The sequence below is a fragment of the Myotis nattereri genome, assembly GCF_964212035.1.
Source record: "Myotis nattereri genome assembly, chromosome: 1".
Classification (NCBI taxonomy): Eukaryota; Metazoa; Chordata; class Mammalia; order Chiroptera; family Vespertilionidae; genus Myotis; species Myotis nattereri.
In genome coordinates this window covers 177,561,391-177,588,667 of record NC_138075.1, presented here as the reverse complement: position 1 = coordinate 177,588,667, position 27,277 = coordinate 177,561,391, and the positions used below count along the sequence as shown (strand labels likewise).

At 42.4% G+C, this 27,277-nt stretch overlaps 2 protein-coding genes across 7 annotated transcripts in view; one reads left to right on the top strand and one right to left on the bottom strand.

Annotated features, from left to right (window-relative positions):
- Positions 1 to 5,612: 5,612 nt before the first annotated feature.
- HNRNPDL (heterogeneous nuclear ribonucleoprotein D like) lies at positions 5,613 to 11,280 on the bottom strand. 2 transcript variants are annotated; one of them, XR_013995969.1, is made up of 9 exons: positions 10,350 to 11,280; positions 9,385 to 9,553; positions 9,121 to 9,282; positions 8,515 to 8,646; positions 8,302 to 8,416; positions 7,442 to 7,612; positions 7,025 to 7,117; positions 6,553 to 6,657; positions 5,613 to 5,876 (listed from the first exon to the last, which is right to left on the bottom strand). XR_013995969.1 is itself a non-coding variant. In XM_081090768.1 (8 exons), exons 1-7 carry the CDS (start codon positions 10,787 to 10,789, stop codon positions 7,047 to 7,049), a joined length of 1,260 nt encoding a protein of 419 aa, XP_080946894.1. In that variant the 5' UTR covers positions 10,790 to 11,123; the 3' UTR covers positions 5,613 to 5,876; positions 7,025 to 7,046. The 2 variants fall into 2 exon arrangements, 1 of the variants encoding a protein (XP_080946894.1); XM_081090768.1 differs by lacking the exon at positions 6,553 to 6,657 and having other exon boundaries at positions 10,350 to 11,123.
- Positions 10,652 to 27,277, top strand: part of ENOPH1 (enolase-phosphatase 1) — a 31,482-nt gene continuing 14,856 nt past the window's right edge. Inside the window, exon 1 of one of the 5 annotated variants that reach the window (XM_081090846.1) lies at positions 10,652 to 10,801. In XM_081090846.1, the coding sequence (XP_080946972.1) occupies positions 10,763 to 10,801 (39 nt within the window). In that variant the 5' untranslated portion in view covers positions 10,652 to 10,762. Of the gene's footprint in view, positions 11,985 to 27,277 lie in introns of all 5 variants that reach the window. The other 4 variants (XM_081090849.1, XM_081090847.1, XM_081090848.1 and 1 more) reach the window with 4 other exon arrangements.

The window sequence follows — 27,277 nt, the reverse complement described above, 5'->3', positions numbered from 1 at the left end:
AGCTTTGAGCAGTAGGCTTGCTTTTCTAGGTTTTAACCTCTTAAGATTTTAACAGGGTGAATTTCCCTTTTCTTTCCCCTTTTTCCTTTTCCTTCCCCCTCCCCTCTCCTCCCCTTCCCTTTTTTTCCTTCTCTCCTCTCGTTTTTTTTTTTTGAGAACTTAAGGAAAATTTAATTTTCCAATTAACAGTTTACTTGCAATATTATTCTGTATTTGTTTCAGGGTTTTTTAGTTTTTCTAGAGAAGATTTAAAATTTTTTTCATCCTGCTTGTCTTTAGAAGGATTAGTTTGATTACTCAGGTCATCCATTTTTGCTGAAAGTAGAAAAATACCTTTTGAAAAATTGTGTACCTTCTATCTTATGTAGGTGTATGTGTACACCCGAGTATGTACTCTTACACTATATGTAGAACTTTGCTAATGCACGGAAGTGAATACGTAACATTAAATGAAGAAGAACAGAATATGATCTTAGGAGCAATTTATGGAATAATGAATTTGAGAACCTTTGACATTTTCATGTAATGCCTTTTCCCTTCTTGTGGCAACAAATGGAGTTCAATAAACTATTGTTCTTAAGTTATACTAAGAGTTTGTATACCTTTTCTAGAACTGTCAAGAATAAAGTAATTAATGCCTGTATATTTTCTGGTTAAGAGTGCTTGATTGTTTCTATGATAGGCAGAAAGAAATTTGCCACTTGGTATCCTTTTTATTTTAACCTCATCCAAGGATGCATTTATATTGATTTTAGAGAGAGAAGGGAGAGAGAGCATGAAGCATCAGTTGCTGCTCTTACACGAGATTGAACCTAGAATCTAGTTATGTGACCTGACTGGGAATTAAACCTGGAACCTTTTGATATATGGGACAACACTCCAACCAACTGAGCCACCTAGCCAAGGCCTCCTTGGTATCCTTAATGAAGAATTTCACTTCAACAAGGAGCAAATTTTACACCCAGAATTTAAAAAGGGCAATTCAGATAAAAAAGAAAAGTCTGGTAATACTGTGGTTCTTTTTTTTTATATTTATTGATTTCAGAGAGGGAGAGATAAACATCAATGATTAGAATCATTTATTTGCTGCCTCCTGCACACCCCTCACTGAGGACTGACCCTGCAACCCAGGCACATGCCCTTGACCCTCCAGTTTGCAGGCCGATGTTCTATCCACTGACCAGCCATGTCAATAGTGTGGTTAAGTGTGAATCATTGCAACTCTGTACCTGCCACCAACACCAAGACAACCCTCCTTTCTTGGGATTAAAAAAAAAAAAAAATGACTATATAAAAATAAGAGAAGACGTAGGCCAGAGTAGAATTAGTTTTGATAGGCTCTAAGCCCTGTTTACATGGATTATAACTTTTAAAAAATATATGAAAAAAAATGTTTTAAATGAGACGAAAGGTATAATTTGTTTTATTCCAAATGCAAAATTTTTAAAAATTATATCCATATTACAAGTATTTAAAAATATCACTTTTTCCAGATTATGAAAACAATGCATACTCAAAAAAGCTTTTTTAAAAAATCTCCAACAATGTGGTAAATATAGTTCTAAGTTCTAGACGTTCCCCTGTCTGAGGGGTGTACATTTCAGGACCCCCCCCCCCCCCCCAGGTGAGTCTGAAACTGTAGATAGTACCTAACCTGATAATGTTTTTCTACACATACGTATTTATGAAGTTTAATGTATAAATTAGGCCTGATAAGAGATTAACAATAACTAATGATACAACAGCAGAATTATAACTATCTACTGTAACAAAAGTTATGTGAATGTCTCAGCAAACTGGAAATTTTTTAAAATATATTTTTATTGACTTCAGAGAGGAAGAGGGAGAGACAGAAACATCAACGATGAGAATCATTGATTGGCTGTTTCCTGTACACCCCCTACTGGGAATCAAGCCCACAACTAGAATTGAACCCAGGCTGCCCTTGACTAGAATTAAACCCAGGACCCTCTAGTCCACAGGCCAATGCTCTATCCATTGAGCCAAACCAGCTAGGGCTGGAATTTTTTTTTCCTTCATTGTTTCACACAAGCTCTGCATACAACTTTTTTCTTTCCTTATTAAGTAGAACTTTCACCTTTTCACTTAAAGGAATTCTCAGAATCACAGCTCTTGAGCTTTGGGGTCATCGTTAAGTAAAATAAGTTATTTGAACACAAGCACTGAAATACCACAACAGTTGATCCAATAACTGAGATAGCTATTAAATATAATAGACAGGAAGTGTATACTGCCTGGACACCCTGGACAATGGGATGATTCATATCCCAGGTGGGACAGAGCAGGACAGCTCGAGGTTTTATCATACTAATAGAGTAAAACCAGAGATTAAACTGCTATTTAAAGTAACACAAATTAAGTCTTCAGAATGTTCAGCTTTATCCTGTAATCCCCAGAACATCATTGTATTTTCGTTTATAAAAAGTGGTTGAGAAATATGAATTTTTGTTATTCAATCAAAACTTGCTGAAATTCCACATCCAACTATTTCAAGACAAAAATATATAAAATCCCAATCCCAAAAGAACAGCCCATATTTTTATGACTAATACACTTTTGAATGATATTAAAGATAAAGTTGCACGCTTTTGCTCAAAAAGTTGAGACCACAGTAAATGGCAGTTATATTAGCTTGGAAAATCTGAGGAGGAATCTTCTATAATAAAAGCCTAATGTGCAAACTGACTGAACAACCAGCAGAACCACCAGTTGCTACGACACACAGACCACCAAAGGGGCACACACTCAATGCAGGAGCTGCTCCCAGGCCAGCCAAGGCTGGTGCCAGAAGGGGCCTCCTGATCACCCTGCCCGTTGTCCCACAGATCAGCTCTGATCACCGGCCAGGCCTAGGGATCCTACCCATGCACAAATTTCATGGACCAGGCCTCTAGTGCTTTAACATCCCCTGATTTTGCTTAGTGGTAGGATCAGTTGAAATAATATGAACACACACTCATCTCCTGCAACTAAAAATTTATATACCTGCAGTGTTCTGAATTACCTTTTCAACTAGTGAAAGTTAGCATCTTGTGGTCACCATTCTATCAAATCTTGGTAGTGATGAATTTTTCAGATGTCCCTGTATTACAATTAATAAAGATTAGTGAAGGGTTTCCTGTCACCATTATGAAAAAGATAAATGAAGAGAATGAAATAAAGCTCTGCTTACCACCCTGGCTGGTGCTGCACAGTCGTTAGAATGTTGGCCCACACCCCCAAGGGTCAGTTCGATTCCTGGTCAGGGGCACATACCTGGGTTGGAAGTTTGATCCCAGCCCTGGTTGGAGCACATGCAGGAAGGCAGCCAGTTGAGATGTATGTCTCTCCCTCCCACTCTAAAAATCAATGGTGTTTTGGCTCAGTGGATAGTGTGTTGGCACTCAGACGGAAGGGTCCTGGGTTTGATTCTAGTCAAGGGCTTGTCTTTTTGCAGGCTTAATACCCATCACATGTGGGAGGCAACCAATCAACTTGCCTCTCATATTGATGTTTCCATTCCTCCCCTCCCTTCCACTCTAAAATAAAAATCAATGGGAAAATACCCTCAGGGGAGGACCGAAAAAGAAACAGGTTTTGCTTACCCATGTTTAGCATTCCAATTGACATCTTAATTCTTAATATTCCTAACTTTATAAACAGCTAGGAGACTATGGAACAGTAATGTTAATCAACAAAATTGGATGAGTAACACTACACGGAATTTGGTTAAAAATCAGGAAGCATATTTCAAAAAGATATACAAGCTAGTTGTTTATCATAAGTACTTCAGAATTAACCCCTTCAATTAACTTGTCAAATCACTTTGCTTAGTTCTAAGTACTTCAGAATGAAACCTTAATACTAACTTTATTTACTGTTCATCCTAACAGACGTGTCTGGAAGCACTTAACCTTAGCGTATTTATTTCAAATTTATGTGCTGGCACTTAAAGAACCTAAAATCAGAATTAAGCAAAGTCCAAAGCACCTTGGACAAGTGCAAAACACAAGGACATATACTCATTCCCCCCCCCCCCCCAAATCTTTGTAAAAGATTTTAGTCATTTCTAGATGTAGTGTATTTCTTAAGTCATATATATTAAGACTTGATTGGAGAGTTTGGATTTTGTTTAAAAAACCTTTATTCATTTTTGATCAGGGAAAGGACAATCTCAATGTCAACTTGTCACCTAATCATAAACTTGAACTTACAGGATTCACTGCCCTAAAGACACCACACCTATTGACTGACAACATAACTTAAAATGAAAATATCCCTTCTGTTCCCTAGGGCTGTATGTTTAAACAGAATCCCTTGCAATAGCCAACACTGGTACTTAGCCTAGGTGTAAGGTCAAAATAGGAAAACAGGAGCAAAACAAGGCCAAGAGTTCTGCAACTTGATAGCCCAGCAAATACAAACATCATATGAACAAAGTTGCAGGCACCAAATAAAAAACGGCAGGTTCATCAATGTAAGTTTATACTTTAAGGTGAGGTCAACTATTCCACATACGAACATATCCCAATCCCCAATGGCTAACATGGAATCATAAAAACAAAATTTAAAAAACCTTAAGTCCAATAACTATACTTAATACAAAATTCAAAGCTTGGATTTACCCAGGAAATCCTCCCAAAATCTAGAGCTAAAGCTTTTTAATAATGCACCAAGATTGTTCTAATGACATGACTTGGTCACACTTACGATTTGCATTAAAGTAACACTCAAGCAGTTTCCCTATTTCTTCCTGTCTGAATATGGATATGCGTAGCTACTTGGCCCATGCACTAATTGCATTAAAAATGAGCTACTAACATGGCTTTTACTAAGAGTTCACACATTAACAGTTAACACCCAATATAGCGTCCTAAGAATGCCCCAAAACAGCTGTTTGCTGCTTACTGTGACATACCAACTAAAACTAATTCAGTCACTACCTTTAAATACCTTAACTTTTGCTCTAGTTCTAATAACCTCAAACTTATCTGCCAAAACCTTTGTAATAATTTAACTATTTTTGATAGCATCAAACTATAACTCCCACTAGTTCAACAGTGCTTTATTCCTGGGTACATCTGGACTTTTTATCGAGAACAATTAAAGTCATGGTATTATGATTACTCAAAGGCCTTTCTAACAAACCACTTAAGTTAAAATATTTAACAAATCACGACAAATGGCTTTCCAGAGACAGGAACAAAGCAAAATCTTTCCCATTCATAAAAGGAGCAACCAACATGCTTTGTGCCATTAAAGGGGTACTTTTCTTCAGAGTATAATCATTGGAAGATTCATGGTCTACTAGAAAGCTTCCACTAATTACAACACTATGACTATGACATGGATACTTCCATGACAAGGTCTCCAGATACACACAGAGGAAACATTTTGAAATGCGGTGAAAGCCTCAGTTAACAGGGAAATGAAGAGTGGGAGCATAGAATACAGCTAACAAAAATGGGAACAGGGTGACACTGTAGCTGGCTGTTCAAAAGGGCCAGTTTCTCCTTACAGACCAATACTCCTTACAAAATAAACTGTGCCTTAATTATTGCTTATTTAAAATCACCCTTTTTTACAGAGCTATTTAGTACCTGACGCAGAAAAACAATCACATAAGGAAGCATTTATTTGAGGTTTAACATGAAATCATACAAATAAAATTTGTATAAACACAAATCCACATTGAATCATAACACAGATAGCAAAAGGCAAAGTAAAAACAAAGAAAACTAATTGGCGGCTATATACAGTTGGACACAGTTGTGTCTTATACACTAGAAAGTCTTTTACAAAATAATCATCTTAGAGCAAGAGAAGATCAATCTTCAATGGCGTCCTGACAGATGGGTTACTTTAGCAATCTCCTCCTAAAAACAAAAACAAAATAGCAATTAGATTTGTGCAACGCTGACAAGCTTTCAAAGGTCCACTTTCATGAATTGTTTTAAGTCCTCACTTTATTCTTTTCTTCAATAATTAAAGATCACATGCATATTCATTGGCAAATGTGGTTTGGGTAGTTAGTAAATTTACCCGGTTTCCCAAATGACACCAAATTTAAATCTATTTAGAAAAGAATCTGGGAATAGAACTTTCCCATATCCACAGGATGAACTGTGCTAGATTAGTCTACTAGAAGTATCTCTAGTAAACCAAGTAAAATGACTTTATGACAAGTTTTTTAATAAGATTATTGTATTTCAAGAAAAATTGTTGTGTGCATATGATCTTTAATTTATATCCCAGATTTTAAAGTTCTTGTTTTGGTTTGTAGATTTCACTATTAGCTATAAAAAGAAAAAGCAAGCATTAAATCTTAAAGAATGAACACTTAAAATGAGGCTCCACAATTGAAATACAACACTAAACAGAAGACCAAAATGAGTAAGCTGTAAAAAGGCATTTATGTACTTTAACTCCTGTAAAAAACCATTTAAGTTAAGTTTAGACACTTAATCTCCAAAAAGATTAAAAAAGAAGCCAAAGTCTGAAGTTTTCCACTTTAATCTTTACGCTGGTACATGAAGTTGGAAGAGACCATACCACAGGACAGCGTTTTCTGGTGTATGCCTTGCGCTCTGCCCGCAACGTGCGACCCCCAGAGATAGACGTGGTCAGGGTGACACACGGCCTGCAATGAAGTTCCCGCTGGCGGGTACAAACAAGGTATAATGTCAGAGTTAGAAGACAACATTCGTGTTTTCCTTAAGTTTGTACCCATTTCAGTACTTTACCTGTTAATAGTTCTAAAAATGTTTAATTATTCCTCTAGATCACCTGGTACACAAAGCAAACAGAAAAACTTTTAAGTTTTTCTGTAATACTAAAGAAAGTGAAGTGAAACTTTAAAGTTAAAGATCTATAGACACTTTAGGCAAAACAGGCTCATAAAGCAATTAAAATTTAACAACTTAGTAAAAAAAGGCTATACAATGTTTTACTTGTTTTTATTTTGTCTATTGATCTTTAAATTAAATTAGACATTTCCACTGGTGTCTCATACTCTTATACACACCTGTTTTCTCCAATGTCCTCCTTTAGTATGGCTGATAATTATTTTGGTGATTGCCTCCCCCTCGAGACGCCTTGCCATAAGTGCTCTGTTGGCCTATTTTGTAAGACAAAAAATTATATCAGGATAGTTTTTACGTAATGATTATATAAGTATACTTAAAGATTAAATGTATAAAACTACATGGCAAGTATGAAATAAGATTGTAACAGCCATTATAAACTAGTCATATATCACATATTCTTGAACATTTATAACCAGAATTTTATGTTAGTAAAATCACCCTATGACTATCAATTGCTTTGAAAACATAACTCCAAACATCTCAATAAAGGGGAAACCCACAATTTTAGAATGGGATAATAACTTAACACTGAATTTTAATACCATTGGTTATAAAATTAAGTTAAATATTCTTACCACTGTAGTCTGCATATCCCTGTCCATATCCATAGTTCCCATAGTTATACCCAGTATAATCATAGCCGCCATAGCCACTATAGTTTTGATCACCACCATAGGCACTATTGTAATTTCCATATCCTTGATCATAATAGTTATTAAATCCTTGGTTCCAGTTTTGGCCCTGACCTGAAACAATGCACAATGATTGTTAGGAAACAACTTTTGGACCATCCCCCACACCCCCCAATCCTAACATAAAATAATGCATTCTGTCTCTTACTCTGCAAATCTTAAGCAGAATGGATATCTACACTGCTGACTGAAAATTACAAAAAGGGGGAAGGGGGCAAGTCCACTTGTGCTAGTATCATGCTTCCTAAACTGAATGGAAAACCAGGACAAAGGTGAAGAGAGGTAGACCCATCTACTTTAAAGCAAGAACTAGGCCCTGGCCAGGTAGCTCAGTTGGTTAGAGCAATCATCCCAACACGCCAAGGTTGCAGGTTGCGAGTTTCAACCCGCCAGGGCACATACAAGAACCAAACAATGGATGAATAAATACATGAATGTGTGGAACAAACAGGTCAATGTTTCTATCTTGTTCAATTTAAAAAAATTTAAAGCAAGAACTCCTGCCCAAGCAGACATATCACACTACATTTAATAGTATCATTTTTCCATCAGTGATGACACTGTCTCACAGTGGCCATTCTTTGAAAAGGTGAAACCAGTAAATACAACCAAAAACCCACCCACTCAACTGAGCAATTTCCTGAAACAATTTATATCTGGCTTTACTTTCTCATGCCTTAGTTTTTCACATTTAGCAGTTTATAGCTTAAAACATTATCAACTCATTTCTCAAGAATTCTCACCTCGGCCTCGACCCCTAGTACCACCTCTTCCACCAGCTGCAGCACCTCTTCCTCCCTTTTGTTGTTGCTGTTGTTGCCTATATACCTCTTTGGGTTGGGCAACTTTGATTTCACACTATAGACAAATTTTAAAAAGCAAACAAGAGTGAGAAACCACTTCACTAATAAAAAGAAACTCAAAATCCTCACTTAATATAATTAAAATGGCTTTACCTTCCCAGAACCAATTTGATGATATCTGCTTTCTAACAATTTCTTTACTGGCTCCTCATCTGTATATGTGATAAAACAAAAACCTCTTCTTTCATTTGTTTTTGTATCCATGGGAAGTTCAATATTTTCAATCTGAAATCAAGAAGCACACTCAAGATCATGCAGTAATGGCAAAAAGCTACCAAAAGGTCTTAGAATACCACAGGTCCTTTGCAAACTTCAACATAACATGGTATTCTAATCAGATGACTTCTGTCTAAAGACTACTACTACTTAATATCAACATCAAACTATGTGATTTATCTGTTAAGTAAACATTTAGAAGGGAGAGCAAAGCTTCCTTTATTTAAGAGTCTCTCATATCCTACAGGTGCCCCTAGTTAACAAGTCCAAATACTGACCACACCAAAGCATCCATGTTTCCTTCAAAATAAATTAGAAATTGGTTTGCATTGCAGCACAGAAAACAGTGATTAAAGTATGGTGACTGGAAGGACCCCAAGCAGTAATTTAATCCCACCCTCACCTGACATATGAATTTATTCTGTAAGAAGTAGGTCAGAGATGAATATTATATAAACACACATAAACAATCACACACCGCACCTCTCCAAAGGCTCCAAAATATTCTTTAATTTGTTCTTCAGAAGTATCTGGGCTCAATCCACCCACAAAAACCTTTTTGGGGGGCTCCTTCCCTTTTAAAGCTTTGGCCCTTTTGGGATCTATCAATTTGCCATCCAGTTTGTGTTCCTTCAGTTCCAAAACCTAGAAGACATATTTATTTAATCTGACAGCAATATACAACCAATCCCCGAACCATTTGCAAAAGGCACACAAAAGTATCATCATGCAAAAACACATTCCTACCTTATCAACACTAGCAGCATCTTTGAAAAGCACAAATCCAAATCCTCTTGATCGTCCAGTGACTGGATCTGTTTTAATGGTGCAGTCTACAACTTCCCCAAATCGAGACAAGTACTCAGTCAGATCTTTCTTGCTTGTGTCCCAGCTCAAGCCTCCAATAAACATTTTACTAAAAATAAAAGCGTTGTTTTTTTTTTAAAGGTTAGCAGCGGCCGAAACGATCACTCCAATTCTGGGGTTACGTTTTTAAGGGTGAAGTGAGTACGGGACGTTTAATGCCAAGTGCAAGTAATTTAATCCATGTTTTCAGATACTCATTATCAATAGACCGCAAAGATTCCAAAGTCCCATGGAGGTCGCTTCCTCACAACACCTTACAGCTTGCTCTCCCGCACCGCATAACGCCAAGTTTAAACGAGGACGAGGCCAACAAAACGTTAAGCATTGTTCCACTTGAGAACATCCAACTTCCTAACCTAACCCCTCACAACGGAGGTCCGCCGTCTCCCTCAGCTACCAGGCCAACGTTCTACCTGCAGAACCCCGCACGATGATTCCCGGGGCTCTGCGCACCGGCGCTCGCCGGCCCCCACACCCAGAGTTCTCTAAACTCCCCCCGGGAACGCCGCGCGGGGCCCCAACAGACACAATGAAGAGGCGGCGGCAGCTGCAGCATGTGGCGCAGCGAGGCGGCCCCTCCCCCACGGCCCACGCGGCGCCTGCGCACTCGGGGCCCGGACGCCGCCGCCCTCCGCCTCCAACCCCTGCGCCCTTCCCCCACCGCCGCGGGCCTCTCGAGTCCTCCCCTCCCGTCTCCTACTTTCCTCTTCTCTCCAAGCTAGCGGGGCCCCGCGGGCACGCGGGGAATCGACTCCGGACAAGAATGTGGGCAGCGCGGGGCTCTCGAGGAACCAAGGGCGCGCGCGGGGGGGTGGGGGGGTCAGAAGAGGAGCAGCGTGCGGTACCCGTCATCCTGCTGATTCTTGCTCGCGTTGATCTTGGATCCCTCTGCGAACTCCTCCGTATTGCTGTACTCGTTCACGTCCTCCATGGCGGCGGCGTTGTCAGCCGGCGGGTGCTGGCGCGCAGTTCGAGTCGCGGTCGCGGCGGCGGAGCGTTGTATGGAGCCGGATTTAAAATGGCGGCGGAAGAGGTCCGGGCGCCGCCTGCGCCCTCCCTTTATAGCCGCCCCGCCCGCCAATCGGGAGGGCTGCTGGGCGGTGACGTGGCGCGGGCCCCGGCGCGCCCCCTGTCGGGCGGTGCCGGCAGCGAGCGAAGGGAGCAGCGGCGCCAGCTGCCGCGGCGGCCGCGGCCGCCAATGGGAGAGGCTGCGGGAGGCTAAAGTAGCGGGCGCGGAGGGGAACAATGGCGGCGGCACATGGGAGAGCCGGGGCGGGACCTCCATCGCGGCCCTCCGGTGAGGAGCGGGGTCGCGGGCTCGGGATGAGAGAAGCGTCGGAAGAGAAAAACGAAGGGGCGAGAAGTCCCGGGTTCACCAATCCCGAGCAGCGCCGTCGCAGGTCCGAGTCCCTCTTGCGTGGAGAGCCTTTGTCTCTGGCGTCCGGTCCAGCCCACTCCTAGCCACAGCCGACCACCCTGCCTTCCTCGGTCTCCCCGGGCGGAACTGCGGCGGGGGCGGCGGCGACCGACGAGCTCCGCAGCCGGCCCGCTCCAGAAAAGGCGTCCTGCGCCCGGCACCGGCGGATGAGGCGGCGAGCGCGCCTGCCGTCGCCGCGCGCAAGCGTGCTGGGTCCCCGCGCCGGCTGGAACCCGCGGACAGGAAGCGGCGCGGCGGCCCCTGCGGGCAGCGGCACCTCTTCCGCTCCTGCTACCGGCGCGGGCCGAGAGGGGGCGGCGGGCCTCTCGAGCCGGTCAGCCGGAACCACCGTAGTCAGACCCACCGGGACGCCGCGCGGCCTCTTTAGCTGACCGAGGACGGGAGGAGGGGCGCAGGCCCGGTTAGATGACAGTAAATATACAAACGCGGCGGCGGCGGGCGGGGACGGGGAGGGGGACTAAATGTCGTAGAGGGCAGGGGGCACTCACGTCCCCGGCGCGCCACTCGCGGGGTTCCCGTCGGCACGTGCCCCGGCCTCTCCGGCTCGCCTAACCTGTGCTGGGAGCGCGCGCCCGCGCACTCGGCTCCCGCGCTCGCTTTGTTCCCGCCCCCGCGAGCCCCGACTTGACGGATAGGTCCGTGGCCCTCTGGCGGCCAGTCGGCATCGCTGCCTTTGCTTGCCCCGCCCCCTCAGAGCCCCGCCGGCCCGCCTCTTTCCCGACCCACGTGGTCTCGGCCTCCGGCCCCGGGCAGCTCCCTAGTTCAGGTCCCTTACTCGGTTGCCTTCTCCACTCGGTGGCGTGGAGGTGGCCTCTTCCCCTCGTGCTTCAGGCCGCACGTGGCTGACCGCTCCGAGGTTCCCGCGGAGCCTTCGGAAGCCCAGGACGGTGCTGGGGGTGCAGTCGGCGCCGCCCTCCCGTCCAGTAGGCCGATTTCCGTGATAGCATCCGGTAGGGAAATGGTCGTGCTTTCGGTGCCAGCCGAAGTCACTGTGATCCTGTTAGATATCGAAGGTACCACCACCCCGATTGCTTTCGTGAAGGTGAGGGGCTAAAGGGACCCGGGAAGTGTTTGTGCTTTAAAACAATTTTAAAGTGTTGTAGACCTTGCACTAGAGACAGGAGAGGTGGGAGAGGCGGTGTGGCTTTGCACCCACTGTGGGGTGGGAGTAGAAAGGCTGCCCCGGGTTGCAGGGTTGCTTGTTCTCATAGCACCATGTCACCTTACCCCGTCCCTGCCCTTGGCTAGATGCAGGTGGGTGGGAAGGGATGGAGGTGGCGGCGGAAAAGGGCGGAGGAGGGAATGGTCTGATCCGCCGCTGCTGAGCGAGGCGAAGTGTGCTCCGCCTGCGGGGCAGGTGAGCGCTTGCCTTTTGCTTGATTCCACCTGGTGTGGCGGATTAGTATGATATTGCAGGTATCCCTGATTTTCATGTGCTTTGTCCTATAACCTATGAATTGCTTTTATTAATGTTAAATATTAATCGGATACGATATTAACTTGTTATACATTAATTTATCAAAATCAATGTTTCTAAAGTATTTTCAACCAAAAGTATGTCCAGAAGAACATTAGGTCTGTCTGTTTATACTAACTATGCAAAAAAGGATTCCATTATTTAAATGCATTTTTGGGAAATGTTCTGTGCATGTTGAACCAGCTTTATTTAAATACTATTATAGAGCCTTTATATCATACACATCTACACACATATATGCTTTGTGAGTCTTCAAGAGAGCATTTCATAAATTTAGCAAAATAGTTCTGTCTTTTGAACACCTTTTACATTCTTCTTGAACCTCTGAACAACATGGAGCTTGGAATTGGGGATTAGTCATAGTAGGTGTGTGAACTTGCACTATTTCCTGTGGAATATGAAAGGATACAGTACTGTATACATATGACTTGTACACTTGACTCATCCTCAGAAGTCTGTGAGGTGTTTGCAGCTGTTCCCATCTTACTGATGGGAAACTAAGGCTCTGAAAAACTGAACAAAATGCCTGGCATTTGAACCTGTATTGTCTGGCTCAAAACTCTTTTTCCATTATTGCACTTGATTTCTGAAATGGGAACTGCAGTTCTTGTTCTGTCTTTGCTTGGCTGCTGTGTATGTTAAATGACACTGTTATATGACAGCACTTTAAACAGTATGAACTACCATAAAAGCATATTGTAACAAATTTCACTAACATTATTATAATGAGTCTTACTTTACTTGGAGGTTAGGTTCTACTCTCGGTGTATACTGTGAAAGTTGACTATTGTCAAAAATTGTCCTTGAAATATCCTTAGGAAGCCAGTCCTCTTTGGAGGCTGATTTCCGTCTTTCAGTAAGTCACATGCAGCCACTTTTCCTTTAGGGTTGAAATAATCCCTGCTTCTTCCCTTGAGCACCAGAGAAAGTAATTTGTTTATGATCAGGTGATGTAAGAGACTGGAGAAATGAGAGTGTCCCAGGGAATAGAACACCCTCATTTAGTGGAATGGCAGACAGATTGACAGCACTGGTTATGGTTATGTTTCTCTCTCTCTCTCTCTCTCTCTCTCTCTCTCTCTCTCTCTCTCTCTCTTCCTCTTTGCTGAGCAATTACACTTGATTAGTTTAACTATATAAGATAACACTAACAGCCAAAACCGGTTTGGCTCAGTGGATAGAGTGTCGGCTTGCGGACTGAAGGGTCCCAGGTTAGATTCCTGTCAAGGACATGTACCTGGGTTGCGGGCACGTCCCCAGTGGGAGATGTGCAGGAGGCAGCTGATCGATGTTTCTCATCGACGTTTCTAACTCTCTATCTCTCTCCCTTCCTCTCTGTAAAAAATCAATAAAATATATTAAAAAAAAAAAAGATAACACTAACAGTCTAGCTAAGAACTCTTAAAGAATTCCATAGAGCCCTAGTCATTTTGGCTCAGTGGATAGAGCATCAGCCTACGGACTGAAGGGTCCCAGGTTCAACTGAAGGGTCCCAGGTTCGATTCCGGTCAAGGGCACATGCCCGGGTTGCAGGCTCAATCCCCAGTAGGGGATGTACAGGAGGCAGCGATCCATGATTCTCTCTCATCATTTGATATTTCTCTCTCTCCCTCTTCCTTCCTCTCTAAAATCAACAAAAATACATTTTTAAAAAATCTTAAAAAAAAAAAAAAAGTATTCCATTGAATCCTCCCAGTCTGGGAAGTGGTATTCTGGGGACAGTCTATTGCTGTATCAGTGCATGCCTCAGCCTTTAGATCCCAGGCAACAGCACACAATGGTTTTACTTACTAGCTATTATGTCTTTTTCACTGAATCATAGAATTGTCAAATTTCTAGAGCAGGAAGGCCAGCTAGCTCAGATTTCTTCCATGAGTTAATTGATGCCTGTAGGAATGGCCTGTGTGAGGATCATCACAACTTGGGACAGAGCAGCAGTAGAACCCAGATTGCCATAGATGTTCTCAGTGCATCTGAGTCCTCAAAGCCACCAGCTTTTCCCTTCACTGCAGGACATGTGCTCCTGGAATTTGTTTTGAGTTACTCACTCTGATCCTCTATAGGGGTGATCTCTCAACTTCTTTTGATCTTGTACATCAGCAGAAATGGAACAGGCACTACCAGTCAAATTTATAAATTGTGTATACATATTTTACTATTACTAAGTTATAAAATAAATTGGAATTTAAAGATGAAATTAATAAGTATAGATAAATGTTATACAGTGGGGCCTTGACTTACGAGTTTAATTTGTTCCGTGACGGAGCTCGTAACTCAGATTACTCGTATGTCAAATCAAAAAGTGAACGAGAGACACGTGATGCTGGACTGATGTTATGGCGTTCACTGTGACGTCCGCTGCGCCAACTAGCAGTGGGGTATCTGAAGCTGGCTTGTAACCCGAATTTTAGCTCGCATCTCAAAGCAAAAAATCGGCCAAGAGACAGCTCGTATCTCAAAAAACTCGTTAGTCGGGACACTCGTAAGTCAAGGCCCCACTGTATTCTCTTTCCTTACTCCATTGATTCATTTGCATGCCCCTGGGGTATATGCACCCCTTGGAGCCATCTCTTGATCTTTGTGGTGAGGTAATACTCATTTTCTAACTTTGTGCATTGCATTATTCTAATGTTTTTAGTCTGTTTGCTGTGAAATAACACTATCATCAGTCCCTGTGGTTATCCTGTCAGAAACCTACAACTACTGTTTGACTTTGGGGGTAAATGATCTGTTGTTCCAGAAAATGGTCTATAATTTGGTGGCATTCCTGTTGCTACATGTTGAGTTGGTACATGTAACAACAGTTGAAGTAGTTATGTTCTGTGAAGGCACTGAGAACACTATGTTAGCAAATACTGAATTGTTGTCTGTAGAAAAAATACAAGGTTAGGTTCCTGTGAGTCTCTGGTCACATTTCCATCAACTGATCAATACATAACCTTGTTCTATGTGTTTCTGTTTACCTTGTTTTATATATGTTCTTAATTCATTAATATTGAACTGATAGCCAATGGCACGGCAACTTATGCTTTAACAAAGCTTATCCAACATGTATTTTCTACATAAGGCACAACATCAAAGCTTTGTTCCACTTAGGAACACTAGACAGTGCTTGGCCCATTTTAAACTGCACAATCACCAATAAAAGGCACAATATATAAAAACTAGAGGCCCAGTGCACAGATTCGTGCATCAGTGTGGTCCCTTGGCCTGGCCTGCAGGGATCAGTGGACCTCCTTGCTGTCAGAGCCTGGCCTTACCCTCTAGCTCAGGGGTGGGCAAACTTTTTGACTCGAGGGCCATAATAGGTTCTTAAACTGGCCCGGAGGGCCCGAACAAAAGCATGGATGGAGTGTTTGTGTGAACTAATATAAATTCAAAGTAAACATCATTACATAAAAGGGTACGGTCTTCTTTTTTTTTTTTTTTTAGTTTTATTCATTTCAAATGGGCCGGATCTGGCCCGCGGGCCGTAGTTTGCCCACGGCTGCTCTAGCTTGTTGGGCTCTGTCCTTGTCGATCCCGCAGAGCACGAAGTAGTGCAGGAAGCAGCAGACGTCAGGGAGGAGCCTGAGCCCGTGCTGGCTCTGCACTGCTCCTGCTCATCCCGGCCCTGCTGCGCCTGCCGCTCGGGCGCACAGGGGGCGTGTCCGCAGGCAGTGGCGGCATCTAGTGCCCGTCTGTCACCTGAGTGGTGCTCCCGCAGTGGGAGTGCACTGACCACCAGGAGGCAGCTCCTGCGTTGAGCATCTGCCCCCTGGTGGTCAGTGTGTATTATAGCCACCTGCCGGTCATTCGGTCACTTAGGCTTTTATATATATACTGAGGCCCAGTGCATGAATTCATGCACGGGTGGGGTCTGGCCAGCCCAGTCCCAATCAGGGCGGATCGGGACTGGGCCTATCAGGAGGAGGAGATGGTGGGAGGTTGTCCAGCCGGCCCGCCTGGATCGGGGCCCAATTAGGGCTCTTGATCAGGGCCGGGCCGGCTGGGAGAAGGGGCTGTGGGTGATTGGCTGGTGGACCCCGCCCTTGATTAGAATTGGGGGCGATTGGGCCAGGGTCGGCCATGGGGAGGGGCTGCGGGCCTATCAGGGTGGTGGAGGCCCATTGGGGGCGTGGCCAACCAGGGGGAGGGGCTGCAGAAGGTTGGCTGCCAGCCCTACCCCCTGATCTGGCTGGTTCCCTGTTCACAGTGGGCGTCATAGCGACCAGTTGTTAGGTCGTTATGGCCGTTACAGTAGCTGCCTTTTTATATAGATAGATAGATAGATAGATAGATAGATAGATAGATATGGCAATAAATAGACTCTGAGCCTAACTGGTTTGGCTCAGTGGATAGAGCGTTGGCCTGTGGACTGAAAGGTCCCAGGTTCGATTCTGGTCAAGGGCATGTACCTTGGTTGTGGGCACATCTCCAGTAGGAGGTGTGCAGGAGGCAGCTGATCAATGTTTCTCTCCCATCGATGTTTCTAACTCTATCCCTCTCCCTTCCTCTCTATAAAAAAATCAATAAAATATATTTTAAAAAAAGATTTAAAAACAAATAGACTCTGAAAGGGACACATTTAAAAGATGAGAGGTGAAATCACCTTGTGTTAAGAATGTATACATCTGGTGTTTCAAAATTATTTTTTTAAAGGTTTTTTTTTTTAAAATATATTTTTGTTGATTTCAGAGAGGAAGGGAGAGGAAGAGAGAGAGAGAAACATCAGTGATGAGAGGGAATCATTGATTGGCTGCCTCCTGCACACACCCTACTGGGGACTGAGCTCACAACCTGGGCATGTGCCCTTGGCCAGAATTGAACCTGGGACCCTTGAGTCCGCAGGCCAACGCTCTATACACTGAGCCAAACTGGCTAGGGGTAAAGTTTTTATTTATTTTTAATGTATTTATTGGGTCACCTTGGTTAATAAAATTATAGGATTCAAGTGTACAATTCTGTAATACATCGTCTGTATATTGTGTTGTGTGTTCACCACACCAAGTCAAGTTACCTTTCATCACCATTTATCATTTCCGCCCCTTACCCTATTCTATTCTCCCTTTCTCTTTGGTAATCAACATACTGTTTGTGAGTTTTGTCTGTTCTTTGATTAATCTCTTCACCAGCCCCCTCCCTCTGACAACTGTCAATCTGTTCTCTATCAATTAGTCTTTCCATTTTATTTGTTAGTTTATTTTATTCATTAGATTCTGCATATGTGAAATAATATGGTACTTACCTTTCTCTGACTAGCTTATTTCACTTAGCATATTACTATGCAGGGACATCCATGCTGTTGCAAAAGGTAAGATTTCCTTTTTTCCTGCTGAGTAGTATTCCATTGCTTAAATGTACCACAGCTTTTTTATCCACTCTTCTACTAATGGACATTTGGGATGCTTTCAAATCTTGGCTATCCTATATAATAAAGAGCTAATATGCAAATGGTTGTCACACCTTCCTGTCCTTGCTGGAACTGCTGAGACACTCAACGCTGGGGAGAGAGGTATGGGGACCAGCCAGGCACAAATGAGTTCACAAGAGAGGAATGGGGACTAACCAGGCTATGGCCTGGGAGAGAGAGAAGCCACCCGCTCCATGGTCCTGGGCGCCAGTGGCAGCGCCTGTAGCCCAGGAGAGGGACAAGCCGCCTGCCCTGTGATCCCAGGTGCCAGTAGCTGCGGTTGCGCCTGTGCCTGCAGCCCAGGAGAGGGACAAGCTGCCCTCCCCGTGGTCCTGGGCGCCTGTGGCTGTGGCCTGGGCGAAGCTGCCCGCGCACGGTCCCCTGCGGCTGTGGCCGGCCCAGGCAAAGCTGGCCCAGGTCCCAGGTGCCTGCGACCAGCTGGAGGAGGGAATCCTAGGTCCCGGGTGCAGGGCGAGGCAGAGGCGGTTGGTGGCAAGATCAGGCCAGCAGGGGAGGGCAGTTGGGGGCATTAGGCAGACAGGCCGGTGAGTGGTTAGGAGTCAGTGGTCCTGGATTGTGAGAGGGATGTCCGACTGCTGGTTTAGGACCGATCCCACAGGCAGGCAGATAGCCCCCAAGGGGTCCCAGATTGGAGAGGGTGCAGGCTGGGCTGAGGTGTACACCTCCCCCCACCCCCGCTCAAATTTCAGAGAGAGGAAGGGAGAAGGATATAGAGAAACATCAAGGATGGGAGAGAATCATTGATCTGTCGCCTCCTATATGCCCCACACGGGATCGAGCTCACAACCCAGGTATGTACCCTGACCAGGTATTGAACCATGACTTCCTGATTCATAGGTAGATGCCCAACTACTGAGCCATGCCAGCTGGGCTCAGCTGGGCTGGGCTTTCTTAGTAAGCTAAATAGATCTCTTCAAAGGAAAATCAGGTGTAGGTATCTAACTGTTCAAACTAAAAAAGTAAAAAAGACCTGACTGATAAACTGTAATCATACTTCACTAATTTATTCTTAACCTATACCTCTGTAAAATGGAGAAAATAATAGCACTTGTTTCATACAGTTATGAGAATTGAAATTTGATCATTCAAGCCATTTATTAATCAACTAATTGAGTGAATTTGGAGTGCTTGGTAGCAGGAGCTACCAAGATTAAAATATAGATTCTAGTTATATTTTGACTGAATTTGCAGATGGATTGATTGGACCTGGGAGTGTGAGAGAAAGAGGAGTCAAAGATGACTGATTCTCAGGTATTTGGCCTGAGCATCTGGAAAGATGAAACTACTGCTTACTCAGAAATAAGAAGTAGATGCAGCCCTAGCTGGTTTGGCTTGGTGGAGAGAGCGTCGGCCCACAAACTGAAGGGTCTCAGGTTCGAGTCTCGTCAAGGGCACATAACTTGGTTGCAGGCTCTATCTCCTGCCAGTTGGGACACCAATCAATGTGTCCCTCTCACATCGCTGTTTCTCTCTCTGTCTCTTCCCCTCCCTTCCACTCTCTAAAAATCAATGGAAAAATATTCTCAGGTGAGAATTAAAAAAAAAAGAAGTAGAAGCAGGAGTTTGGTTTCAGACATCAAAGTGGAGATTTGGGCTAGGCATTCAAATTCAGGGAAGGAGGTCCAAGCTAAAGCATGTGAATTTGAAGGTCATTAGCAATAATAGATGATATTTAAAAACATGGGATCAGATGAGATCACTAAGGATTGTGTATAGATAGAGAGGTGCCTGGAATAGTAAGGGCAATGTTGGCAGCTTCTCCTACTATTACTACAACTATTCATATTGTTATTACTCTCTATTAAACATGTTATAAAACTGCCAGGTGAACCCAAATCTCTCGTTTTCTTAATACAAATCTCTCTGAGAAACCAAAACTATATTAGAAATGTCTATAGAGAATATGTTATCAGGATCGAGGGGGTTGAGTGATCTTAGTAAGTGTGCTCCCATGCACCGACAAGCTGGATGGACTCAGGCATTGGAGTTTGAGTCCTGGCTTTACTTTGTACCAGCAGTAAAACCTTTCTGAACTTCAGCTTCTTCATCTGTTCAAAAGGGTAACCTTGTAGGGATGGTAGTTGGATTCCAGGAGATAAATGTCAATTCCTTCCCTTTCCCCTCCTCAGTTAGGGTCTAGGACTCTGGGCCAATCAGGTTTTCCTCTCTGGAACATGAGATACTAATATTTTGTCTCTTCTTAGCTTCTTCTTCTTCTTCTTTTTTTTTTTAAATCCTTACCCAAGGAGATTTTTTTATATTGATTTCTAGAGAGAGTGGGATGGAGGAGAGACAGACAGACAGACATGAGAGACACATCGATTGGTTGCCTCCTGCACAGGCTCCTACTGGAGCTGGAGAAACTGCAACCAAGTTAAGTGCCCTTGACTGGAATTGATCCTGCAACACTTTTGTCCGTGGACTGATGCTCTAACCACTGAGAAAATCAGCCAGAGGTCTGCTTCTTTTTTAAAAATATCCCAACACTACTCCTTTATAATTATAATCTTCCCTTGTGCAATGTGATTCATTACAATTAATTAGATCATTGTTTATTGTTCTTTAATTACAGTTTAATATCCTTAATGGGATTTAGAAGACACTGTTGCCTTACCAGCAACACATTTATTAATTTATTTTGAATGCAAATAATGAAATCTAATGGTTTTTCCTAAAGGCTTCAGCTTTTAAAAGAGAATGGTGCCCTAACCGGTTTGGGTCAGTGGATAGAGCGTCAGCCTGCAGACTGAAGAGTCCCAGGTTCAATTCCGGTCAAGGGCATGTACCTTGGTTGCAGGCACATCCCCAGTAGGAGGTGTGCAGGAGGCAGCTGATCGATGTTTCTCTCTCATCCATGTTTCTAACTCTCTATCTCTCTCCCTTCTTCTCTGTAAAAAAATCAATAAAATATATTTAAAAAAAAAGAGAGAGAGAGAGAGAGAGAGAATGGTTATGCCCCTGATTACTCCATGAAGGTAGGGACAGCAAAGTGTGGCACTGTGTAGCACTTCTCTTGATAGATTTTAGTATGGTTTCGGGAAGTTTTTTTAAGGAGCAGTTCTAATATAACTGCTCCAGCTGTCTGACAAATGTCATGGACCACTCATTCCAAGAAGTAGTAAATTCCCATAATTAGAAATGTTCAAGCAGTTATAAACTTGTAGTTATAAAATAAATAAGTCCTGGGGATGTAATGTAATGGTGACTACAGTTACTAATACTGGGTTGTATATGGGAAAGTTGTTAAGAGAGTAGATGTTAAAAGTTCTCATCACAAGAAAAAAAAATTAAAACTATGATGACAGATATTAAATAGGCTTATTGTGGCCGAGACCGGTTTGGCTCAGTGGATAGAGCGTTGGCTTGTGGACTGAAGGGTCCCGGGTTCGATTCCGGTCAGGGGCATGTGCCTGGGTTGCGGGCACATCCCCGGTGGGAGATGTGCAGGAGGCAGCTGATCGATGTTCCTCTCTCATCGGTGTTTCTAACTATCTCTCTCACTCTCTCTGTAAAAAATCAATAAAATATATTTTAAAAAAAAATAGGCTTATTGTGATCATTTAGCAATATATACAACTATTGATGTATATTACATCAATAGTATTATCCATTCCTTTTTTTTAATGATTGAATTTATTAGGGTGGCATCTACACTAATAAAAGAGAAACATGCAAATTGGTGTCACTCCACTACGCCCACCAGCCAATCAGAGCAACTATGTAAATTAACCCAACAAAGATGGCAGTTAATTTGCATATGCAGGCATAGAGTGAAGACTGAAGACTGGAGAAGCCAAGCCTTGCTGTGGCCGCTGTGACCGGACCAAAGGCCTGGGTCCCGGAGGAAAACCGATGCCAGCAGCCAGGGGAAGGAAGGCCTATTGTGTGAATCTTCGTGCAACGGGCTTCTAGTTGGTTAATAAAATTATGTAGGGTTCAGGTGTACAGTTCTATAATACATCATCTGTATATTGTATTGTGTGTTTATCACCCCAAGTCAAGTCTCCTTCCATCACCATTTACCCTTTCTATCATCATTTACCCCCTTTACCTTTTCCTACTTCCCCACACTTTCCTTCATCTGGTGATCACCATACTGTTGTATGTCTGTGAGTTGTTTGTTTTTCTTTGCTTAATCCCTTCACCCTTTTCACCAAGCCCCTCACCTCCTCCCCTCTAACAGCCATCAGTCTGTTCTCTGTATGAATCTGTTTCTATTTTGTTTTGTTTATTTTGTTCATTAGATTCCACATATATGAAATTGTATGGTACTTATCTTTCTCTGACTGGTTTATTTCACTTAGCATAACAACACTGGGCTGCTTCCAAATCTTAGCTATTATAAATGATGGTGTAATGAACATAGGGCCCATTACCTTTTTATATACACATTTTCTTTAAAGGAGACAAGTAAATATTATAACAACAGTTTTATTTTTATTGATTCCATGACCTTTCTATTAAAACAGCTGCATAACCACAAAGCAAATCCATATTTGTACTTCAAGCATTTATGAGGCAACTTCTTTAATTAGATCTTCTGAAATTTTGTGGCCCTTAATGGAGCTTTCAGAAAGCTGCCATTGAATTTTATAGAGTAGGATAGATTGCTGCTTGCATAGTATCTCTTTTAACATTTAGCAGAATTTAATCATAGTCCCCTGGAAGACAGATACTCTCATTTATTTCTATAGCCTTTTGCTATATATACTATTAAATCATAACAACCCCTTACAGTGGTTCTCAACCTGTGGGTCGTGAACAATGAAAATACATCCTGCATATCAGATATTTGCATTACGATTCATAACAGTAGCAAAATTACAGTTATGAAGTAGCAATGAAAATAATTTTATGGTTGGGGTCACCACAAAATGAGGAAATGTATTAAAGGGTCGCAGCATTAGGAAGGTTGAGAACCACTGCCTTAATATCTGGTGGACTAAAAATAATCACACATTTGTAGAATCCTGGGTTTATTGCTGCATTATTTTGTACTATGATATTTTAAAATTATCTATAAATTGATTATAGCTGAAGTTAAAACACTTAATCTCATTTACTTGTGAAATTACTTTTAAAGCCTGAACATTTTCAGTGGGCAGGGTTGGGCAATAAGCACTAGTTCTAAAAAGCCTATTTTTAGAGCTTTCTTATATGGTATCATAGCACGTCTCAGACTGATGTAATTACTGGCTTTTTAAAATAAGCACCTTGAAGACATTTTATTTATTTTACATAATAGATGATCAGTAAGTATGTTGAAAGGATAGATAAAATTTTCACAATTTAGTTACTGTACTTTTATGTTACACAATAATACTTTTTCAGTAAAATAGAACAGTCTGCTAACATGCCTCCCCCAGGTAATATGATATCCCAGGTGTTACACTAAGTTCTAGCTTCATTGCCTAGTTTGGTGTTTACTCAGAGCAGAGGAGTGTTTTATGTATAGAGGTAAGGGGCAAATAGGATGATCAGGAATTCCAAAGTAATCTCTAACTTCTAAAGCTTTTCCTAAATGTTTTGGAATTGTTGGGAATCTTGCACCTTTTATTTCTGGGAGTTCTCTGAGGAGAAGGTCATGGTTTATAACACCATTATTAGAAGTACCTGCATTCAGTAGATCCTCACTCAGTAAATATTGAATAAACTAGAGGCCCGGTGCATGAAATTCGTGCACTGAGGGGGGGGGGAGTTTCCCCCTCAGCCCGGCCTGCGCCCTCTCGCAATCCCCGGACCGTGGCGGGGAGGGGATCAGGCCTAAGCTGGCAGTTGGACATCCCTCTCATAATCCAGGATCCCACACTCCTTATTGCCTGTGTGTTCACTCCTTACCACTCTGCTCGCTGCTCCTTAGCCCTGCTGCGGAGGCGGGAGAGGTTCCTGCCACCACAGCTGCATTTGCCAGCCATGAGCCTGGCTTCTGGCTGAGTGGTGCTTCCCCTGTGGGAGCGCACTGACCACCAGGGGGCAGCTCCTGCTTTGAGCATCTGCTCCCTGGTGGTCAGTGCGCATCATAGTGACTGGTCGTTCTGATCGTTCTGTGTAACGGTCACTTAGGCTTTTATTAGATAGGTGAGTTGTTTGTGTTTATGATTTATCCTCCAGAAACTTTTCTGCTATTGTTTATCACTGAATTTGGATCAAAAGTGATTCTTGCCCAGTTTAAATATTTGTCTGGCCCTGGCTGGTGTGGCTCAGTTGGTTGAGTGTCATCACATGCACTGAAAGGGCACTGATTTGATTCCCAGCCAGGCACATGCCCAGGTTTCAGGTTCAGTCCCCAGTCAGGGTGCATATAGAAAGCAATCAGTGAATGTTTCTCTCTCACATACATGTTTCTCTCTCTATAAAATCAATTTTTAAAAATTTTGTTGGAGAATATAACAAGTGGTAGAAAGTGCTTTCTATTTATCTCTATCTCTAATTACTGCAATGCCTTTGCTTGGTATTATTATTCCCACATAGCAGATGAGGAAACTGAGGCTCAGAGAGGATGAGTTACTTGAGCACAGCTAGAGGTAGGACCCTGGCCTCACATGCTGCCTGGATTCTGTATTCATCTCCTGTATTCTCTCCCACAGAAGTCAAGGAGCTGGGCTCTCAGCATTCACAATTCACTTCGTGAATTTTAGTTGGTACCAGTAAAACTGGATATAGGAGGTAGGAACTTGTGAAGCACCAAATGGTATAGAACTGCATGCATTTTATAACTTTTGGTACTTCAACTCTTCAGTTACTAGGAGGTCCTCGATCTAACCAACAGTTTCCCCCAGGAATATTTCTAATTGCATGAGAGTTGGGGAATACTGGAGTCAGGACACTGGAGGAGGATGACCAAGAGAGAAAGAAGCAGTTATAGGTAGGATAAGGGATCAAAGTTGGCTTGCTTGTTTTTTAATAGTGAAACAATTAAAATAATCAGGAAGAAAGATTAATGTAATTACCATGCACCCACCATGAAGCTAATTTTTGTTATTATGTTTGTTTCAGATCTTAAAAAAAGAATTACATATAACAGGCCCTGAGTACATCTAATTTTGTTTTTTGTGTCTCCAAAAATTATATATATATATATATATCAGAGAGGGAGAGAGCGATAGAAACATCAGTGATGTGAGAGAATCATCGATTGGCTGCCTCCTGCTTGCCCCACACTGGGGACTGAGCCCACAACTCGGGCATGTGCCCTGACCAGGAATCGAACCATGATCTGGTTCATGGGTCAATGCTCAACCCCTGAGCCAAATCAGCCAGGCCATTTCATTTTGCATTAGAACTTTATTCATATGTTAGAGTTTATGTTCATATTGATAAATATAATTTTAGTACATTAATATTCAACTGCTTTATAATCTTTTAGAGTATGAATATACCCATTTGCCAGAGGCTAAAACCAACAGTAGTTAGCATGTTAAAGCAAAAAGACCCTTTGGAAGGCCAATGGACTTTGATATTTAGCAGGGCTGAAAATCAGCATACTATCGCCCTGTTGTGGGCTCAGTGGCTGAAGGCAATTCCCTAACCTGATAATCCTTTTATTATTTACCAAACTTTACCTTTGATATGCCTGTATGCATTGCTAAAGGGCAGATGTGTATTCAGGTAAATAAAAAGCAGACCGCCCGGAAGTCGGTGTGCCTCTCCAAGAGAGAGGTTTCCACCTGGCCTCCCCATGCTTTCTAAATTCATATTTCTTGTATAGTATTTTCATTTGTGCATCAGGCCCTTCTTCAGATCCTGAACCCTAGCCATGCAGGTTGTGCCTCCCATTTATCTATTTTCTAGCTGATAAAGATTTAGGTTGTTTTCAGTTATTTTGCAATTATACCCAGTGCTGCAATAAGCATTTTTTCCCTTTCCTCTTTGTGTGCACATGTGTTAGTTTCTCTATGGTATATGTGTATGCCCAGGAGAGAAACGGCTTGTGTATCTTCAATTTTTACTACATCTTCTCAGATGGCATTCTCAAGTCGGGGGCCACTTTGCAGCCTTACCCCAGTACGGGAGTGGAGGAGAGACATTCGGTAGATAAAGGAAGGGCTAAGAAGGGGCATGATGGGAAAACTAAGTAATTTAAAGAAAATCAGAAATATATCAGTAGGGTAAAAGGAATCTCTTGGAAAAGAAAGCTGTCAATCTTAGCTCTTCATTTTTCTTCTTTTAGATCAAGAATGAGTTTTCATTGAGCTTAAACAAGGCGTTTCTGTCAGGTATGCTGAAAAATTTGATGAATGATCCATTACTTACCAAAGGAGAACAAGCAAAATTGAATGACTTCTTTATTTTTTCTAGGGCAGGTGAAATTTGAATAATGTATTATGAAGAGAGATTCAGTCCTACCATTTTTAAAAAAGCCATAATTTTCTTGTGTTGTGTATTTTCATTTGGAACTGCAGTTTAATTTGAACTTGGGTCTTCTTAAATATTAAACAATCCTAATTATGTAGCCAAATCTTTGTACCAGCCAGGGAAACACTATGCATACTATAAAAACACATAGTTTTGTTCATATGGCTCTTTGAACTATGTCCTAGTCACATCCTCCCTCAGTTTCCTGCCAGTTTCTTTCACCTCCTTTGTCCTTGTTCACTGTCTTGTAATATGTAGGAAAATGTAATGGCCCAGAAGCTTGTAACAAGGAAGAGGTCCAAGGGAAGAGAGAGAAAGCACGGATCAGTGGTTTTTAAGATGTTCCCTACATCCCACAAAGCTGGGCTGAGGGCTGGTTCTGATTAATATTAATCAGAAGAGGTAGGTGCTGTGTTTGGCACAGATGCCCTGTGATAGCACTTGCAGCAGCTTCAGGAATTGGAGCCCGTTCTTAATTACATTTAGTGAGCCCTCTTTTAAGAGAATAGGATCACTTATCTTCAGGGCCTTTTGCACACCTCAAGTGGTATGGAAACATTTGAAAACCCTTGCCTTTTATCTCTGGCTTACACACTCCATAGATGAGGTGACTATCAAGAACCTTTCCTTCACCCCACCATTCCCTCTGTTTGGAACATCCTTTCTGATCTTCTCTGGGTTAATCCTATTCACCTTGTGGTTCTCAGACTTTTTGTTTTCAGGATTCCTTTATACTCTTCAAATTACTGAGGAACCAAAGAACTTTTATTTATATGGATTATATTGATTAATATTTACCGTATTAGAAATTAAAACAGTAATTTAAAAATACTCATTCATTTTAAACAATAAATCGCATTACTTTGTTAATATAAAATTTTTTTCAAAAAATAATTTTTTTATTTTGGAAAATGTGGTTAGAAGAGGCACTGTTTCACATTTTTTGCATGCCTCTTCAATGGCTAGCTATTGAAGACAGCTAGATTCTCGTATCTGCATAGGATCTCTTGTGATATCACACATTATCTAGCCTCTGGAAAATTATTGTACACTCCTGAAGAGATGAAACTGAAAAGGCAAATAACAACTA

Bases quoted from the DNA above. Each gene is read 5' to 3' on its own strand.
- HNRNPDL (XM_081090768.1), bottom strand. From the start codon at position 10,789: ATGGAGGTCCCGCCCCGGCTCTCCCATGTGCCGCCGCCATTGTTCCCC. The intron at 9,283-9,384 runs GTAGGAATGTGT...TATGTCTTCTAG, and splicing joins ATGCTGCTAGTGTTGATAAG to GTTTTGGAACTGAAGGAACA. The intron at 7,613-8,301 runs GTGAGAATTCTT...GCATTGTTTCAG, and splicing joins TACTAGGGGTCGAGGCCGAG to GTCAGGGCCAAAACTGGAAC.